The 19,923-nt window shown below is 44.6% G+C and overlaps 1 protein-coding gene across 8 annotated transcripts; it reads left to right on the forward strand.

The window, feature by feature from the left end:
- Positions 1–769: 769 nt before the first annotated feature.
- On the forward strand, positions 770–17,991 carry DDX3X (DEAD-box helicase 3 X-linked). Of its 8 annotated transcripts, none has more exons than XM_062488122.1 (17): positions 770–928; positions 3,013–3,070; positions 4,039–4,107; positions 8,678–8,801; positions 9,978–10,118; positions 10,203–10,302; positions 10,851–10,986; positions 11,336–11,421; positions 12,057–12,155; positions 12,231–12,391; positions 12,565–12,709; positions 12,824–12,968; positions 13,284–13,465; positions 13,557–13,674; positions 14,082–14,238; positions 15,041–15,168; positions 15,465–17,991. In XM_062488122.1, exons 1-17 carry the CDS (start codon positions 884–886, stop codon positions 15,545–15,547), a joined length of 1,977 nt encoding a protein of 658 aa, XP_062344106.1. In that variant the 5' UTR covers positions 770–883; the 3' UTR covers positions 15,548–17,991. The 8 variants fall into 8 exon arrangements, with proteins under 8 accessions (XP_062344106.1, XP_062344109.1, XP_062344111.1 ...); XM_062488125.1 differs by having other exon boundaries at positions 15,044–15,168; XM_062488127.1 differs by having other exon boundaries at positions 14,154–14,238.
- The last annotated feature ends 1,932 nt before the right edge of the window (positions 17,992–19,923 follow it).

Consider the following 19,923-nt stretch of genomic DNA (forward strand, 5'->3'; position numbering starts at 1 on the left):
GATAAACGGCAAAACTGACTCCACAGGGAAAAAACCGGCAGTCCTTCGGTACACCAGTACGGTTGATGGCTAAGGGTCGTGGAGAAAGCTGATGAATACGTGCAATGACTAGTGGAACCCACCAGCAGCGTGCTGGGGTGAACAGCTCATAGCTAGCTGCCGCTGGGCAGCAAGCAAAGGGGACGGTCTGAGTCTGCAGAGCCGCAGGTCGGTGTGTCCGGGCCTGCGCTACCGGTGGAGGGGGAGGGAGAGCGACGCGTTCTGAGCACGGCGGTCCCTCCTCCCCGCCGCGCCGCCATTACGCGCTGCGCCACTGCCCGCCGAGGGGGGAGCGACAAGATGGCTGCGGCGCCCGCCCACGTGACCCAGGGCCCGCCTACTTCTCGAGGCATCTAGGCCGCGCGCGCGGGGCGCTCTCGCGAGGGCGGCGAACAAAAGGACAGCGCAGCGCAGGCTGCGTGTTGGTGGGGGGACCGTGGTCTCGCGAGAATTCACCGCTGCTCTCTTTCCGAGCAGAGCCGAGCGGGAGTGGGGGGAGGGGAAACCTCGCGGTACCGCCGGAGACTCCGCGCGGGCCCGGCGCCCCAAAGTCTCGCGACACCTCCGGGAGCGCTTCCCTCACGGCCACTGAGCTGCGCGAAATTCTCGCGATAGCGCTGGGAAGGGAGGGCGGGGGGGCGGTCGCGTGCGCGCTGAGGTCAGCGCGCGCGGCCGGGCGCGCGGGGGGCGGGGCCTATATAAAGGCTGGGCCCGCGGCGGGGGGGGCTCAGTCAGGGCAGCGATTCGTGGCGGAACCAGTGACACCCACGGCAGCGACCTCCCGGCCCAGCGAATTCCCATTTCTCGAGGCGGAGCGGGACGAGCCCGAGACCGATCTCTCGTTATGAGTCATGTGGCGGTAGAAAATGCCCTCAGTCTAGACCAGCAGGTGAGGGACGAGAAGCGGAAAGGTCGCTCCGTTACCCGGAGGAGGCGCGCGGCGGAGGCTCTTGGGGCAGGGCGGGCGGCCGGGATGATCGGCAGTCTTAGCGTGGGGCTTCGCTTCTCACTTCCCGGCGGCCGTGGCGCAGTTCCCCCGCGGTTACCCCCGTTTCCCCCCCCCCTCCAGCGCGGCCTGTTGTGGCGCACTCGGTCGTTGCGCAGTTAACGCCGTATGGCGGCCCCGCGCCGCGCCGGGCCCCCCCCCTCGGGGGTGCGTTGTCGCCGCGGCCGGGGCGGCGTTGCGGGGATGCGGGGCCGCCGGTGCCGCCCGGCCCGGCCCCGGTGCCGCTCGGGCCCCGTGGCCCCCGCGCCGCGCTAGGACCCGCTTTGTGTGGGAGCGCCGGGAGCTGCAGCGGCCCCCGGCGGCCACAGCCGGACCTGCACCGGGGGAGAAGGAGGTGGAGGAAGGGGCGGTCAATGGCGGCCATTGGGCGGGGGAAGGGGGGGGCACACAACACGGTCCGGCGCTTTGTGTGACGCCCCTTCCCCGGGGAGGCGGCGCTGACGGCCGCCTTTGTTCGAGCTTCGGTGGTACCGGGCCCCGGTGACGCAGTTGGGCCTGGATTCGTGTTGGTCCTCACCATTTTTTAATTAATTTTTCCCTTTCATTCCTGCATCCCCCGCCCCTCTCCCCGCGCTGGGCGGGATCGATGGTTATCTAACCCTCGGGGAAGGCGGCGGGGGCAGGAAGAGCCCCATCTGCTGCAGCGGGAACCGTGGCCGGGCCGCACTCGCCCTCGGCCGCTCCCGCGAAGTAGGTCATGGAGACGGTGCTTCCCTCCCCGCTCCCCCCCCGCCGCACGTGACGGGCGCCGGCAGCCGGATTAGCTGCTCCTGCTGCGCCGGGAATCCAGCCCGCAGTGCCGCACTGAGATGGCGCCGGGGCTGCGCCACCGATGCCCGAGGCAGCGCCTGGCGAGTGTTGCCCCCACCATGGGAATCCATTGCGAGAAGATTCATCCATTGCTTCTAGTTGATTGTGGAGATCCACCGTGACCTAGTAGAGAGCCTTTGTTTTTGTTTGCTGTTAAAAATAAGAAACATAAGCTTCGCGATGATGCTTCGATCGACTAGAAGGATGACATTTTAAGTGGTAGCGTTACAGAGGATGTTACTAGGTCAGCCGTGGGAGAATTCTTAAATAATTGAATGTCTTCAGGCGGTAGCTCACGCAGCTGGGCGCCAGAAAGGACAGTGCACTGGAGTCTTAGCTTTGGATTAATTCATCCCATGTTGGAAAACACTTCTGCACAATACCTTACATAAATTTAATTTGTGTTTAAACGTGCCTTATTTTTCTGATACAAGTTTGTAATCCTGCCATGCAGGCAGACAACTACAGTAAGTTGGTTCTTAGGCTTTATCTGTTTCCCACTGCCTTCTGCTGAAATGAGTCCATATTGTGTTTGACTTAAGACTTCTGAGTGGCACACTGGTACTGTGTGAACTGAACATCTTTTGGAAAAACTTTATTGTGAGACTGAAGGCTATAGACGTTTTGGAAAAACAAAAAATTGTGCTCGCTGAAGATTTCGGCAGACATGGCCTAATGCTTTGCGAGCAGTAGTTACCTCGAACGTGAGGACTGTAATGTCTTAGCTATCTTAAAGCAGTTAAGAATATCACAAGTCTCTTTAAATGAAGTGCGCAGCTGAATTGGCATTACTTGTGGTGAAGTTTCTGTAGCCAAAAACAAATTGTCACTGACTCAAATCTGAATGCATTTGAGTGCACTGAAAATCGGTCTCTTAAAAATGGCTCTTTATCCCGCATGTCGTGTGAAGCAGAAGTCTGGTAGTGATTTGGTGGGTGTGAGATACTCTGCTGGCCTTGCTGCTCGTGTGGGTGTGTGTTTATTGGTGGGTATAGAAACATTAATGATACAACGTGAGTAATAATAGGAGACCTACTTCGGTGTGATACAAAAAAGGTTTTGCAGTAGCTTGTTTCTAATAACTGAAAAGTTGTTTTTTTTTTATCTTAGCATAAATTTATTGTAAAACATGTTAATACTTGTCTAATTTCTTCTAGTTTTCTGGTCTAGACTTGAATTCCTCAGACTCTCAGAGTGAAGGAAGCTCTACCAGCAGTAAGTACATGCAAAATTCTCAAGCTTACCAACACAGTTTTAGAAATTGGGGGTTTGCAGCTGTGCAAAGCAGTTTCTAAAGCCAGAGTTTACAGAGGCTGAGGAAATGGGAGGTTGCCTGTTAAGCTTACTTTGAAAACAGTGTGTGTTTTCGATAGAACCATTTAATTTTGTGGTGGTACAGTATGTGTGTACATTTTCTGAAGCACTTAATTATTTTGGGAGAACTTAGTTCCAGTTCTGTCCCAAATTGCAGTTGCCTCTCATCTGAGGCCACTGATTGTAGTCATGATTCGTCCTCTTAAAATATCCAGGTGGAGTAGGAATGTTATCTCTGCTGATCTCAATTCATTGACTAGAAAGTGGTATTGATATGCAAGCTTAAGTATGTTAAGAGGGGCGAATCTTCCAGGAATTCCCATTCACCTTGTGGCTGGTATGTTCTCATTCATGTTGCTTTATCGACTGATGTTTCTGGATTGTAAACAGGAATGCTATTCAGAGGCAATTGGGTGTGGCTTCTGGTTTAAGCTGAATGGATGGGGATGGGTGTGTTTAAGGGGAAGGAAAAATACCGGTGGTAATACTGTGGGTGCCAGATACTTGAGCAGCTCAAGATTTTGCTTTGACTGTTCAAGTTTCTGGCACCAGCTTAAGCCTTAATGGGTTCTAGGAGCACAGGCTTTTGTCATAGACACTGTAATACCCATAAATGGGTGTGTGACTTTGTCAGAGGAACACAAGACATCTGTGCTTTTAACCAGCTGCCTAAATGAGTATGCAAGAACTTTACACATCAACTAAGAGCTTGCTACCAGGTTCTGTATTAAAGGATTCTTGTTCAGAATGCTGCAAGAGGCCTTAAAGGCAGACGTTTTTACTAAGCAGGAGCTGTTGTTGACAAGATGAGCATTTCAAGATGTGCTGACTCCACGGGCCTGTAACACTGCCTTTCTTTTGTCCTTTAGAAGGCCGATACATTCCTCCTCACTTGCGGAACAGGGAAGCTTCAAAACAGGGTATGTATCAGAAACACGGTGGAACACTGACCTGGTTCTTGCATCTCTTGGAGCAGACTGCAGAGACTGACAGTACTGCTGAAGGCAATTACATAAACTGCTTGACTGTCCTGTGCAAAACGTGGCAACTTTATCTTCTGCTTTTAGTGTGCTCTTCTAGATCCCTTCACCAACTCAGATCCTAAGCTCAAGTTGAGTATCCGACTTTCTGTGTGTAGCAATTAGCTGTGACTGAAGCAAGATAGTCTCCTATCTTAACTTGCTGTGTAATCTTGAGCGTTTGAATGGATTTTGTGGTTACTAGTTTTTCTGCTAGTGACTGTGTTGTGGACTTTAGAGCAATCAGTCGTTCAATATGAACAAACAGCCCAGTTTCAGTTTATAAATCCATATTTTACACAAAGAAACATTCTCCATGTTCAGCTTCCTGCAGTTTTTATGGAAACCCCTGGGAGTACTTACAGAAGGAAATGGAGACTGTTGGTGTAGCAAACATGAAGTACATGACCTGTTTTGGTGACATGTTTGCACAGGGGTTTGTGCTGAGAAATGGCCCTTCCATCTTCTCTATGAATCTTTTAAACAGAACGTAATACAGAAGAAAAGTTTAATGGAGCACTTCAGTGAAGTGAATCACGACCTTTCTGTGTAAGACCCCAAGGGGGCAGGCAGGTGCTGCAGCGCGTGTTTTCGTGTCTGGTGACTTGCATGGCTGTGAGAGAAGCATTTCCTATTGAAATACCAGAATGTAGCAGCTAAAACACTTCTTGCAATGCTACAATGTAAAGAATTGTGGTTTTGTTGCATGGGGGCCTCGGAGCTCATCTGTTTCTAAAACCGTAAACTTTCATATTTTTTCAATACTGCAAGAGAATGGCTTCCATTATGAGTGAGTGGGAGAGCAACTCTTCAGTTACAATATATCTCACAGTGCTTCTGGAGCTATGTCACTTCAAATCTGACTAAATGAAAAATGCTCCATTGTAGTCTTAAGCCGTTTGAAGAAAGATCAATCCGTTTTTGTCTTGCCTTCGTATATGTCCAAGCTAGTGGGTTTTCTGGGTGTTCAGGCTTTTGGGGTGGATTTTTTTTTTTTTTGTTGTTGTTGTTCTGTAAAAGAAGTATGGCCTGAAGCACCAAGTGATGAGCAGCATTCTACCAGAGCTGAATGTTTTAGGAGGAGAGACTGGTTGGTAGCCAGTTCAGTGCTCTTGTTTCAAGTCACACTGACCTCGAATATGAGCAATCCTGCAAGAAACTGACTGGCCAAGTCTGAGGAATGTGCAGGTTTCTGAAAAGCAGGAAACAGCTTTAAGATGGTTGTGAACATCTGCTGTTCCGTAAATTTCTTCTTGTGTGATGTTTAGTACCTAAGTTCTGTAGGTAAAAGATGGAGTAACCTTGAACTCTGTCAGGAGCTTTTATGTGTAGGACTGGCATTGTATTTTCTTGTGTGCAAGACCAGAGTTCAGGCATGGCGATGTGAGGGTGATTACATGAGGCTTTTCTGGGGACTTAAACTTCACCTTGCAAAAAGGTAAATGGGTCATGAGACCATAATCTGACCTGTGACTTGTTCATTTAATAGAAGTTTGGCTCCAACTTTCCTTGGTAAACCTCTAATGTTCAAAAATTGCCTTTAAAACTGAGTGCTGTACCACTGGCCTTTTTCCTGGTTCCTTTTGACAAGGTTAATAATTGCTGAATGGAAAGGTTCCAGTTCAGGACTTTGCTAGAAGCATGAGATTGGGCATGTAAAGTTGAGCTATCTTGTAGGATGATTTGAAGTCTGTTCTACCGTTATAATTCCATTAAAATGATGTTTGCTTCTGTTTACATAACTCGGCGATTTCTTCGGCTGCATTGAAACTGTTCTGAATTTTGGCTGCTTGTTGGAATTTTTAATGACAGGTTTTTTAAAGCTTAGCCTTGGACTAGAAGCAGCCTTATGTGGTAGTGTTTAACCACACAACAAACTTGGTGCAGCCTTACAAGTGTGGTAACGTGATGGGGGAAAAAAATCTTCAATTTACCTGTATATCTGTCCCGCTAATGCTAATTTGTTGGCTTTGTAAATGGGGAGTAGGACAGTACAGAACTGTGGGAAATTACAGCCTGCATAAGAATAAGGTCCTTAGGTTACTTAATGGCAGTTCTATTTCTCAGCTGTAAGAGCTCAGTATGCAGGGCTTCCTGGCCTGAATTGTCTTGCTTCCATAAGCTCAGCTTGGTAATACTGAAGCTTGTTGTCATATAAGTTTCTTTTTAAACTTCCTAGAAGGAGCTTCTGGATAGCTAAACTGTAACCTAATCTATAGTAAATCAACAAGTAAATGCCAAGAACTCCCCTTAAAGGTCTTACCCACCCTAAAGGCATCTATGATTCTCTTTTTCCCATCTTTAAAAGCAATTATTACTGCTGCTGGATGTGGCAGGTTTTCAAATGAGCTGGCTGTGATTTGTGCTAGTGTTAAAAAACGTGAATCAAAATGCTGGTTGAGGGTGATAAGCATTGACAACTGTAATGCTGTTCATAGGTCTAAGGAGTACAGAATTGCTCTGGAAGTTGTTTAACTTAGTGAGTTCTTATCCCTGCAGTGAGGAAGATGTGCTGGATGGTATCTCTACAGGTTTTTACTTAAAAGAAACCCAAACATCTTGATGTTTTAAGGAATTTTGTGGTAGTCTTTGCACAGCATTGTAATCGTTCTCTTCATTTTAGAGAAGTTGATCTCTGGTCTGTTACGGGTTTTCTCAGGGCATTTACTTCGAGTCTTAATTTGCCAGTTGACGTCTGAAATTCCGACTATTATGCCTGTCATTTACTTAGAATTGAATTGTATGGCCTGGATCTGTGTTCTTTGCTGGTCCACAAAAGTCAGAGTAGGAATTGCAGACTGAAAGGTGAATTGGTGAGGCAGGATGTGTACGTCTGTCTTTGCTGTAGAAGTTGCTGCGCTACCATAAAATTATGGCAAAGTTCAGAAATCAGTGCTAGGGGCATGAGATTACTTTGTAGGCTATTTTGAGTTATAAAATTTTAAGTCTTTGGAATTCTCAGGCTTGGTAGAAGACCTTAAATACAGTGTCAGCTCAGTTTTTTTGCTGTTAAGAGGCTCCATCTTTATCCCAGAAGATGGCTCTGTTGGTACCACTACTGTTAGATCCCTTGGCAGGATGACATATCTCAACAGTTGTAGTGTGGCCTGAAAGTTACTCATAATAAAATCTGTATATAGCTATCTTTCAGAGAAGCCAAAATTATTTTTTTGAAGCTAATATCTCTGACTAATGTTGCTTTTTAAAGCACTTTGGAGGTCTTGAAGAGCATTCTATAATCTTGTGTGCTAAAAAACTCCATGGATGGATTATTTTTCTCTCTGTTTAGTTATCCAGACAGACGAGTTACAGTTACCACAGTAGTTTTTAAAGTTCCCTTGTGACCACTACATTTCTGGATTCTGGCTACTAGAATCTATTAATTAAAAAAAACAAAGTTAAGGTGAATGATACTCTTTAGAGACCATCCAAAAAAGGTAGGGTAATGCTGGTAGCAAAGCCTTTTCAGAGAGACTGGGCCTAGAACAGCCCCTTTCTTTGGAATGAATTTATTCTGTGGTTGCTTTCGTTGTCTCATGAATAGGTCTGGACTGGTTTTGTGCTGTGGAGCTGGCAAAGCATGCTCACAAGAGTGACATTATTTGTTAATCTGTTCTGTCGTTTAACTTACTCTCTGTTGGAATCCCATAGCTGAAATCAAAGATGTTACACAAACTTGGGGAGGTTGGACTTCTGAAAGAATTTATATTTTCTTAGTTCAGTACCAGAGTGATGTTCAAAGCTTCACATTATTGCTGCCTCACAGGCCCTGGTAGCAGAATAAAAGGGAGGTTTTTTTACTCTGGTATTGGCAAGCTCTGAGGTACTTTGTATTCTTTTGAGTTAATGTATGTAAGTAGGCGCCGATGGTAGGCAAGGGTAAAAGTGCAGTGCACGAATTCAGTGTGGTTAATTTGTTGTGAAGAGCTCCATATGCCTTCTTTGTATATGCTGTTTTTACTTCTAGTCTGTGCAGATCACATTGCTTTGTGTACTTGCAGTATGATAAAACGTTCTAACCTCTCTTTGGTTTTCTGATACCATTTACTGATCTCTGAGAGACCTTGTAAACTTCCAAAAATTGAACGTGTGGTCAAGGATTTGTGTTAGAAAGATGATGTAGATGAGGCTTGGCAAGACACAGCATCTTATAAGTTTCTTCTGATACCCATCTTTCCAGGGTGGGCTACTGAAATGCTTGTACTAAGGCAAGTGCATATTCTTTAAAAAAACCAAACATGCTTGTGTTGTGCATGCAGGGAGAAAATTAGTTCTGATGGGGGATGGGAGGAGCTCAGTCCCTTGCTGAGCAAGTCTTAAAACATTCATGCATCTTCCATTCATGAAGGAATTCAGTCCTGTAGTAGACCTCTCAGTGAAGATTACCTGGACAGAAGTGTGTTTGGGTTTTTTTGTTTGTTTTCTTTTTTGTTTATTTGTGTAAAGCCTGGATCGTGCAATGTACGGCTGAAATCCCATTCTCTGCTAGGTTTTGACAGTGGTGGCTGGAGCTCCAGACGAGACAAGGATGCCTACAGCAGCTTTGGTGCACGCTCTGACCGCGACGCGAAATCCAGCTTCTTCGACCGCGGCACTGGATCCCGAGGAGGGAGGCAAGTACTTGTTTGTCTGGGTGGTGCACAGTGAAATCTGCCTCAGCTCTAGCACTGCACCTGTAATCCTGATGTTAAAATTAGAGTTCAGGTGGGAACAACTTGAGGCAGGAGGAGCCTGGGAGGGGAGGAGAAAGGGAGAGAACCTTGCCTTTAAAGGTACATGATTTCAAGGATGGGCAACTTGCATGTGTTGAAAAATGCGTCCTGTAAGTGTGCCACCAGCCACTCGCTGCAGCTGTAGTGACTGGCTGACTTCAGCATTCACCAGAGAAGTGCTAGGTGGGTTGCTCCTTTCAGGAGAACCGTGAAGAGCTGTTGGGAGCACGCACAATACATCACTATGGATTTTTTTTTTTCAGTATTTTTCTCTTGTTTAAAAAGTGTAGTTAATAAAACTGGGTGAGACTCTTGCAGGTTCTCTGCCTTACTTGATCAGTCTTACACACATCATGCGTTGTATGCACAAGTGTGGTGAGAGTGACCTTTACCGACTACTTAGTAAAGCTGACCTAGTCCTGTATCCAGACTTTTCTCAAACATGATTTACCAGGCCAAAAACTAAACAGTTGAGGTAAGGACTTCTTCCACCTTCTTTCCAAGTCAGTAATGCAGGTGAGCTCCCTCTTTATGAAATAATTGTATGATATAATGGAGGTATTTGGTCACACGTGGTGGGGGAATAAAAACCCAAATTGCAGCACTGCTGGAGGGTTTTGTCTGGACGTGGGAGACCGTAGAATGAGGCAGAGGAAAGGGTGGGGGTAATACAAAATAATGCTGCTTAGAAGGTTTAAAGAGAGCTCCCTACAAAGAAATGTCAAAGACTGAGCCGCTTGGACTGCAGCTCCACTGGCAGGTGGCTGTTCACATTTGTTACGCGTAATGAAATAAAACTAGTGATACAAAGTTCACTCTGTTGAGCTAAACTGAGCTCTGAAATCATGACAAACTCGCCTGTCTGACACAGAAAAATGTGACCTGGTCTGATGGCCAGGACTAATTTCTGTTCTTGGGTCAAGAGGCAAGTGCAGATAACCTGATGATTTTGAGTTGTTCCACAGTTGTGTATGTAATGCACAGCATACGCTGCTGCATCGTTATGGCTTTGGTATTGTGCATGTCAGTAGCCCCCGGTGCCTGGGGAGGGTGGTCTGATTCTCGTGCTGTATTTAGATATGAAGAGCGTGGCAGAGGAGGGGACTACGACCGGAGCGGCTTCGGCAGATTTGACCGTGGTGGGAACAGCCGCTGGTGTGACAAATCAGATGAGGATGACTGGTCAAAACCTCTCCCCCCAAGTGAACGCCTGGAACAGTAAGTCATGGACTAGTACCCATTCATGGGGAGGGTCATTTGATAATTCCAGCAAGTAAAGATCCTTTCCCCTTCTGTTTTTAGGGAACTCTTTTCAGGAAGCAATACTGGCATTAACTTTGAGAAATATGACGATATTCCTGTTGAAGCAACAGGCAGCAACTGTCCTCCACATATTGAAAGTGTAAGGTTTTTTAAAAGTCTGTTTGGCATATATATTTAATAGTGACTGTTTTGCATGGGTAGTTGGATGTCCTGATGTCTGGAGCTTAGGGATGAAAGGAAATACTGTCTTCCCTTCCTACAGCTAAGCTGTTTTGCAGAAGGGGGTTGCAGATGATGAACTAGGACAGAGAAGAAATTGTGTAAGCTTTTTCAGTTAACACTCACAGCTTACTTTTTAACTGTAACTTGTCCTTAAACAGTGAATGTGTGAAAAAGTGGAAATGCTTTGAAGGTGCTGATTTGGGAGCAACTGCTAAGGCATAGGCAGTGTTAGGCTAAGCACAGTGTGTGGTAGTGCAGTCTGCAGTTCGGGCTTGGCTGGCTTTTTAAGAATTGCTTAGAAAACCGGACTAAGTATTTTTTGTGACTCTGTAATCTTCATAGGCAAGATCTATACAAAGGGCTGAAACAAGAGCTACCTTAAAAATTACTTGTTAAACTTAATGTTGGGTTATATGGTGGTTAAAGGGAAGGATCCTGATCTTACGCCTTTTAAATATCTTACAGTTCAGTGATGTTGACATGGGAGAAATTATAATGGGAAACATTGAACTCACACGCTATACCCGTCCTACTCCAGTCCAGAAACATGCAATACCTATTATTAAAGAAAAGAGAGACTTAATGGCCTGTGCTCAGACAGGTAAGTTAATAACTCTTTGCTACTTTGAGTTTCAGTAGAAGTGGGGTCTTGTATTACTGCAGGTAAGAGGTAGAACCTCCTGTGCAGAGTGTACTGAAATAGTTGTGTGTTGGAAGCTAAATTAGCTTTAGAGGTGAAACGACTAGATTTTTTGTGTTTGTCCTGAGTGAGACATGTTCATGTCTTTTGCCACATTTGCTCCAAGGTTTTGGGGTGCTGAGGGTGTTCCAGTGCAACAGGTGTAGCCATCATATTCCAAATACAGGTGTTACTGGGAATGTGTTACTGATACTGGATTAGTGCTGTAGTTGATAGTAACTCCTGATATTACTGGCTTGTATTCTACTAGGATCTGGAAAAACAGCTGCATTTCTTCTACCGATACTGAGCCAGATATATGCAGATGGCCCTGGTGATGCCTTGAGAGCAATGAAGGCAAGTATTCGAGTACCCAGTCCTGGGGAATTGATGACCAATGTCATAGGTTTGGAGTTTTTCCCCTCTCCAAATGAGCTGATGTGTGCTACTGAATACAACAGCTGGTGTTATCATTTTGGGTATGATAGGCAAGCATCTCAAATTCTAGAAGACTTCAGGTGTTTCCTTTAAAAAATCCAGGGTGTGGATTACTTCTTTTCCTGCTGAAGAGCTGTATGCATAACTGTCCAAATTTTTTTAAATGAATGGTTTTGTTGTTGCATAAGGTTAAAGGATGCTTCCTTTGCTACAGAAAGCTACTTGGTCACACATCTGTGTTATAGTAGTTTCAGAATAGGAAGCAACTGATTCTGTGGCTGTTACTTCTCTGCTGCTGAAGTTTGGGATTGCAGTGCTTGTTGTAGAGGCCAGGATTGTGCAGCTGTTGCCACAGTTACCCACAGCTGAACCTTGGGCACTGTAATGGGGCTGTCTTCAGGGGCAGTGCTCAAATTGGCTCTCAGCCATGCTTTGTCTTTCTTAAACTTGGTCACCTGTTTTAAATACTGCCTGTAGTAGCTTTTTTTCTTTCCCTTTTGTGTTTTGGATGCTCATGCCAAGGTTGTGTTGTTTTTTTCTTTTTTTTCCTTCAGGAGAATGGGAGGTACGGGCGCCGTAAGCAATATCCAATCTCACTGGTGTTGGCTCCCACCAGAGAATTGGCTGTGCAGATCTATGAAGAAGCCAGAAAGGTATACCTAACAGTTCATTCTTATAACATAGCTCAAGTAGAATTTTTCCTGGGGCTAACTTAATTTGGTTTACAGTTTGCATACCGCTCCAGAGTTCGCCCCTGTGTTGTATATGGTGGTGCAGACATTGGCCAGCAGATCCGTGACTTAGAGCGTGGATGTCACTTGCTTGTAGCAACTCCAGGACGACTGGTTGATATGATGGAGAGGGGAAAGATTGGACTGGATTTCTGCAAGTAAGTGAAGTGTTGCTTGTACATGTACAAATGGCTAAAAGTGGGATACTGTTAAGGACCTCAGATTGTAGCTTTTGGGCTAAGCATCTAGTTGACAACTTGTAGCAGTGTGCAGACACCAGAGCACAGCTTACAGAAGACTGTTCTCAAGATGGTTTTTTACTGCTGTTTAGGTACTTGGTCCTTGATGAAGCTGACAGAATGCTTGATATGGGGTTTGAACCTCAAATTCGTCGAATTGTTGAACAAGATACTATGCCGCCAAAGGGGGTTCGTCACACCATGATGTTCAGTGCTACTTTCCCCAAGGAAATCCAGGTAATTAACAAGAGTTTAAATACTGGAAGAGCTCATAAGGCTAAAAGACGTTTTGTCTTCAGAAGGAGGGAAAATGTATGATTTGGTTGTGGTTTTTTTTCTCCCATTTTTTAGATGCTTGCTCGTGACTTCCTTGATGAGTACATCTTTCTAGCTGTTGGTAGAGTAGGTTCTACATCTGAGAATATCACACAGAAAGTAGTATGGGTGGAAGAGCCAGACAAACGATCGTTCCTGCTTGACCTGCTAAATGCCACAGGTAAAGAACAGCTGCAGATAAGCAAATGAGGCAAAATTCAGAAGAGGTAAATCTAATAACTTGTGCAATAAGGATTTCTATTGATTAGTTGAATGAAAAAGTATTTTATTGACATGCAGTGAATGTATTGCACTGGCTAAATGCCAGTATCAAGTTGATGTAAGCATGTCTGTTAATAAAAAATGTGGAAGGAGGTCCCCAGTGATGTCACTTTGGAATAAACAGGCAGAGAATTGAAGCTGCCTGTTAATCAGGTCATGGAGCCTGTATTAGTGCAGCTTTTCTTCTGCTAAGCTGGGCTTTTATTTTTATTAGGTAAAGATTCCTTGACTCTGGTGTTCGTGGAAACTAAAAAGGGGGCAGATGCTCTTGAGGACTTCCTGTACCACGAAGGCTATGCCTGTACAAGTATCCACGGAGATCGCTCCCAGAGGGACAGGGAGGAAGCGCTGCACCAGTTCCGCTCTGGCAAGAGCCCCATTCTTGTTGCCACAGCAGTAAGTGGAATCTGTAAAACTTGAGCATGTGAGCTGATCTCTTGGCCTGTGGAGTTTTTACTAAGTTTTGATGGAATCCTTTAACCACTAGGTAGCAGCAAGAGGACTGGATATCTCAAATGTAAAGCACGTCATAAACTTCGACTTGCCAAGTGACATTGAGGAGTATGTACATCGTATTGGTCGTACAGGCCGTGTAGGAAACCTTGGTAAGTAGAACCTAGGGTTTTCGCAGACAGCACTTCATACCTAAGTTTGCAGATGCAGCTGTGTTGGCTGAGTAATAAATAAGTACTTGAGAGAAGCCTGTGAGCTGCCCTCTGTGATCAAAAGTTGGTCACTGCTCTCTGGCCACTGGAAAGTTCACCAGTTCCTTTGGGTAATGTTCTTAGTGCCATCAAAAGGCTCTCTTACTGCATGTAAGCCTGGTGTCTCCTGTGTCTGTTAGTAAACAGGAGTTTGTGACTACCTGTGGTGGAGTAATGGCCTCACACTGCTTTCTCTTGAATAATTCTAGTGTTGTTAGGCTTGGCTGTAAGGAGCTGGAATGTGGAATGGGCTTAAGTGCTGTGGTGTACTTGGATTGTGTGTAGCCAAAACTGAATATCTCATTCAGGTCTTGCCACTTCATTCTTCAATGAGAGGAACATTAACATTACAAAAGACTTGCTTGATCTCCTTGTGGAAGCTAAGCAAGAAGTACCATCTTGGTTGGAGAACATGGCCTACGAACAGCATCACAAAGGAGGAGGCAGCCGTGGGCGATCTAAGAGGTAAGAGGCACAGCTTTGGCTAGAAATGTCTGTTGAGTTCTGTGACTTGTTCTCAGTCTGAAAATACAGTTAGAGGATAAGTGCAGTATAAGCTGAGCTTGGTGTGTGTGAAGGTGACAGTATCTGTCTGATTTTCTTCTATGTGTTCATAAGGCAGTTAACATGTAAGACCTCTTTCCTCTCAAGGAAGCAGCTAGATAGTACTGAGAGAGAATGATACTATCAAAAGCCATTTTAGAACTGTAAAAGCAGCTATAAAACACAGAAATGCAGACCTCCTTGTACCAGAGATGTTCCTTAAGCAGCTGTTTTGATGTTCAGGAGGAGATAATGCAATGCCTCCTGACAAAACAAGAAGAGAATGCAGGTGTGAGGCTGCTTGTAAAATAGTTCTGCTTTGGAAAACTCCCAACACTGTAATACAAAACTTTGTTTGCTGGCTTTCAGGGTTAGGATAAGAGAACACTTAATGTAATTAACATGATCCAACCACATGGGGTTTGCTGTGAGTTCTTTGTTTTCCTAGCAGTATGCTTGTAGAGTAGTTATCTTCTGTATCACGAGAGATCATCATAAATGCATTGCTTAAACACTAAGATAGGGTTGAAAATCTTGTGGAGGTACAGAATTCACAGAGTCAAATCTTTCCAGGTAGCTTTGGGGTGCTTATAGAGTGCTCACCTGAGCAGTGGCTGTTGGCCATCTGTCATTGGTACCCGGAGTCAGAGTACGTGGATCTCAGTGTGTGCAGTGCTGAAAATGCCCCCGTGTGACTCCGGTGTTTGCCTCTTGCCCTCTGCAGCAGTCGGTTCAGCGGAGGCTTCGGAGCCAGGGACTACCGGACGAGCAGCGGCTTCGGCAGCAGCAGCTCCAGCAGCAGCCGGTCAACCAGCAGCCGCAGCGGCGGGAGTGGCAGCAGAGGCTTTGGAGGTGAGAGGGGCTGGGCAGGTTCACCTGAAATGCTTGCCGGGGTAAAACTGGATGTAATGCTTGAACAGCTTGATCTGCTGCTTGTCATGCATTCTGAGCATCCAGCTTGGATCTAGGCCAGTGCAGGTTATGTGAGTGATGGCTTGAAGCTTCCCCGCCTTTCCAGTATTAGTTTAATTTGGCAGTACTGCTGGGTGGGGTTCTTTAATAGAAAACACATACCTGGGTTGTTTTCTTGTTGTAAAGGTGCAAATCTTTAGAGTTAATTAAGCATCACTTTCTCTTGCCTTTCATAGGTGGTGGTTATGGAGGCTTCTACAACAGTGATGGATATGGAGGAAACTATAACTCCCAGGGGGTGGACTGGTGGGGCAACTGATCTGCTTGCAGCAGATAGCCCACCAAACAAGCTAATATGGAAACCACATGTAACTTAGCCAGACTATACCTTGTGTAGCTTCAAGAACTCGCAGTACATTACCAGCTGTGATTCTCCACTGAAATTTTTTTTAAGGGAGCTCAAGGTCACAAGATGGAAATAAAGGAACAAGTAGCCCTATCTCGAAGGTGGTTTTGAAGACTCTTATTGCTGTAGTCAGGATTAACTCCCCTCCCACCCATCCCCAACCAGAAACTGCATTTATAATTTTGTGACTGAGGATCATTTGTTTGTTAATGTACTGTGCCTTTAACTTTAGACAACTTTTATTTTGATGTCCTGTTGGCTCAGTAATGCTCAAGATATCAATTGTTTTGACAAAATAAAAATTACTGAACTTGGGCTAAAATCAAACCTTGGCACACAGGTGTGATACAACTTAAACAGGAATCACTGATTCATCCATAATATTACAAAGAAAAACTTATGCGGTAGCCTGCATTAGGGCTTTTGGTATCTGCAGATTTGAAAAATAAAAACATCTTGAAGCATATCAATGCAATTAGTTTCTAATGTGGCAAAACTGTACTAAGTTAAAGTTCTGATTTGCTCACTCTATCCTGGATAGGTACTTAGAACCTGATAGCCTTTAATAAGCCATTCCAGTCATGATGAGATGATGTATGGATACATGCATACATTAAAAGCACTGTTTTTGAAGTTAATGCAAGTAAATACAGCAATTCCTTTTTCAATATTTAGGCAGATCATTAATGTGAGCTAGCCAAATGTGGGCAGAACATTACAGGGAACGTTTAAAGGTCTGATAACTTGAAATAGTTTTTAGGAGAATTCATCTATTTAGACTTTTTAAAAATGCCTGCCATATGAAATTGAAATGGTAGAATGGCTGACCATGGCAGTGATTGGTCCTCCCTAAGGGCCTGACTGAATTTTTGGTCTAATAACGCATGCTAGTGTTGATGTTTTTTGGTCAAGAGGGTATGAACAGGAAGAATTATGCAGCAGGCTTTATTTTAATGCAGATTCACATTACTCTGTTCAAGCTGCGTGGAGATGTTAAACTGGCTTACTGTAGACTTTGTAAAATGGCTCCAGAAGAGTAACAAACAAACCTGAGATCACAGAGGTTGGAAATGTACATAAACTGCACAAGGTTTCAATTCTGCTATTAAAGTGCAGTTTTAGTCAGTTTTAGTTGCATAGGTTTCCATTGTATTTATAGTCTGTTATGCTAAATCTGGCCAAAGATAAGTATTGTCCACCAGAAAAATGCCTCTGCCACTTGGAATTTCTGTGCTAACTTTGCGGCCAGAGCATTTAACAACTAATCTACAGTGGCATAGGAAAATGGCAAAAATCTCCTAAAGTGCAATAGATTTTTTCAAGTGTATTGTGCCTTGTTCTAAAACTTTTATTAAGTAGGTGCACTTGACAGTATTGAGGTCATTTGTTATGGTGCTATTTCAAGTCTAGGTTTAGGCCCTTGTACATTTTGCCCATAACTTTTTACAAAATACTTCTTTTATTGCACATTCAGAGAATTTTATATATGTCTTGTGTGCGTGTCCTTAACTTCCAATCTTATTTTGTCTCTTGGAGATTGAACGCAGCTTGTATAAGGAGAAGGAAATAGATTCTAAAACTTATTTGGGACCATGGGAATGATAGCTGGGAAGAAAACTATTTGCACACGACAGATTTCTAGATACTTTTTGCTGCTAGTTTTGTGTAATATTTATTGAACATTTTTGACAAATATTTATTTTTGTAAGCCTAAAAGTGATTCTTTGAAAGTTTAAAGAAACTTGACCAAAAGACAGTACAAAAACACTGGCACTTGAATGTTGAATGTCACCGTATGCGTGAAATTATATATTTCGGGGTAGTGTGAGCTTTTAATGTTTAAGTCATATTAAACTCTTAAGTCAAATTAAGCAGACCCGGCATTGGCAGTATAGCCATAACTTTCTAATAGTAAAACAAAAATTGGCAACTTAAAATTAAACATGCCAAGGTTTTGATACACTTGTCTTAAGATATTTATGAAACACTTCTAAACACTGATGTGAAGTGTCCAGATTCTCAGATGTTTGTTGCGTGAGTTTTGTTTAGTTGTGTGGTTTTTTTTTTTTTTCAGTGAATGTCTGGCACATTGCAATCCTCAAACATGTGGTTATCTTTGTTGTATTGGCATAATCAGTGACTTGTGCATTTTAGCAAGTTTTATCAGCCAGCAATATTTTCAGTTCAGATACAAGGATTCAAACCAATATGCAAGAATGGATTTAAACTTGCTGAATGTGAAAATTGAACTTCAAGTCACTGTAGGTTTAGAATTGCTTATTGTATTAGTTTAGATGCTAGCACTGCATGTGCTGTGCATATTCTTGATTTTATTAAAATAAAAAAGTTGAACTGCACAGTCTTCTCATTTGTGAAGCGTCACTCCTGGTTTATGAGCTCTGTGGCCCCAGCAGTCTCATTCCCATGCAGCTCTGGAAGCAGGTGACTCTAGTGTGGCACATGTCAGTGTGGTGACAGATGGCAGCCAGGCTCAGGGCTGTACTTGAAAGAACCTAAAATGGCCTGTGCCCCACAGTGCAGGGTTACTGTCAATATCAGAGGCGCCAGCAGAGCAGAGGTGGGACAGACGAGAAAACACCACCTCAGTTTGTTCATAAGGAACCAAGCTGGACTGTAACAACCTAATGAAACCTTGTGAAGTTAGGCTTGGTTCCTCAGCCCCTGACTGATCAGGATTTCACCTCACAGTTGTCCCTCTGAATTTCACAGGAGTGCTTTGTAGAGAGCTTTGACACTGTAACTGTTCATTGTTCCTAGGTATTGAAAAGCCAAAATGAGGTGAAATACTGTAATATCCAAGGGAATCAAGTGGAGGGAATAGATTCAGGGGTTTCCAGTTTCTTTGAAGTGAGGTAAATTTGCTTCATTTGAGAGAAAGTGATTTAGAAAGAGCCTGGGTTTCAAGTTTGGTGCTGAAATGACTAGAAGCTTGTGATTTCCTGGTGAGAAAGGAAGAGGTGGAGGGGGAAGTAATGCCTGGGACCTCTGATACATAAAGGTGTGATGCAGGTGCATGGCATGGGATAAGGACTGGTTTAATGTGCCCCTGCAATCTTGGATCCATATGGGAAATAAAATCTACACTATGAACCCAGTGCTGTGTATGGGCCTTGGAGAATAATGGAAAGGATGGAGATGCCTCATTCCCAGGATAGCTTGCTTGCTGGAGCATCTGCCTTGAGCACACTGACTGTGGACCACACTAAATTTACCTGCTTTAGACTTGCATTACTTACCAACGTCATCATGCAGGGCTTTGTGTTGTCATGCGATGTCCCTGGATGTGCAACATGCACTTCAGTATTTTCCAAAGGCAGTTTTCCTTTTCCCTCCCTTTGCATGTGTAGAAGTTCTAGAACCACAGTTAGGAGATGGGTATGCCAAGGGAAGCATGCACTGTTCAGGTGGCCGGTGGGATCTGGAACTCTGGCTTTGAATGTAAAGGTTTGCACTTAGTGCTCTAGCTTAGGTTGGTCCCTGGCAGAGAGCAGGAGTGGCAGAGGAGTCATTTGGCAGCCAAACCTACAGAGCACAGGGCTCTGAGGCTTGCAAAGGTGGTGGAAGGGTTAATTAAGGCAGCAGTGGGCACAAAGCGAGTGAAAACCGAAGGAGGAAGTCTGGTCCTCAGGAAGATTGTTCCTACAGGTTGGAGGAAGCCATTTAGCTCTGGAGATGGAAGTTAGAGTGGGGAGAGGGCAGAGATGAGAAGCACCAAGAGAAACACCTCAGCGTGTTCCTGCTGAGGTGGAAGTTTGTGTTTCAGTAGTTCCTGGCATACTGAGCAGCAACATTTCCCACAGTAAATGAGAAAATACTTGGGAAGAGGTGGGCAAAACATCCTAAACTATAAAGAAAAGAGGTGTGAAATGGCTAAAATTATTATTGATTTGTCTTTGTGAAGCTTTGTTGTGTGATACCTTCAAAACACGCAGTAAAGTCAGTCTTTGGGCAATAAATAGGCATATGCCAACAGTGGCAGAGGTTATGGCAGGAAGGTTGTAGTCAATTCTGGTCTTGCCAGTGGTTGCCAGTTGGTTTGCCAGTGAGGTCACTGTGACCTGTGTAGATAAGGAGAGGTCTTGAAAGTATTTGACAGGAGCGGGAGGGGCTTTAATAGATGTCCTAGTGTGGAGTTGATAGAAGTGGAGAGAGCAGTGGGATTACCAGAGAGATTTGGTTCCTGTTAGTTTGGTGTGAGGATTGAGTGCAGGAAAGGCAGCTTGTACAAGCAGGATGCTACTGAGGCTGTGGCAGCCAAAAGTTGCCCT

The sequence above is a fragment of the Cinclus cinclus genome, chromosome 2 (assembly GCF_963662255.1).
Source record: "Cinclus cinclus chromosome 2, bCinCin1.1, whole genome shotgun sequence".
Taxonomy (NCBI): Eukaryota; Metazoa; Chordata; class Aves; order Passeriformes; family Cinclidae; genus Cinclus; species Cinclus cinclus.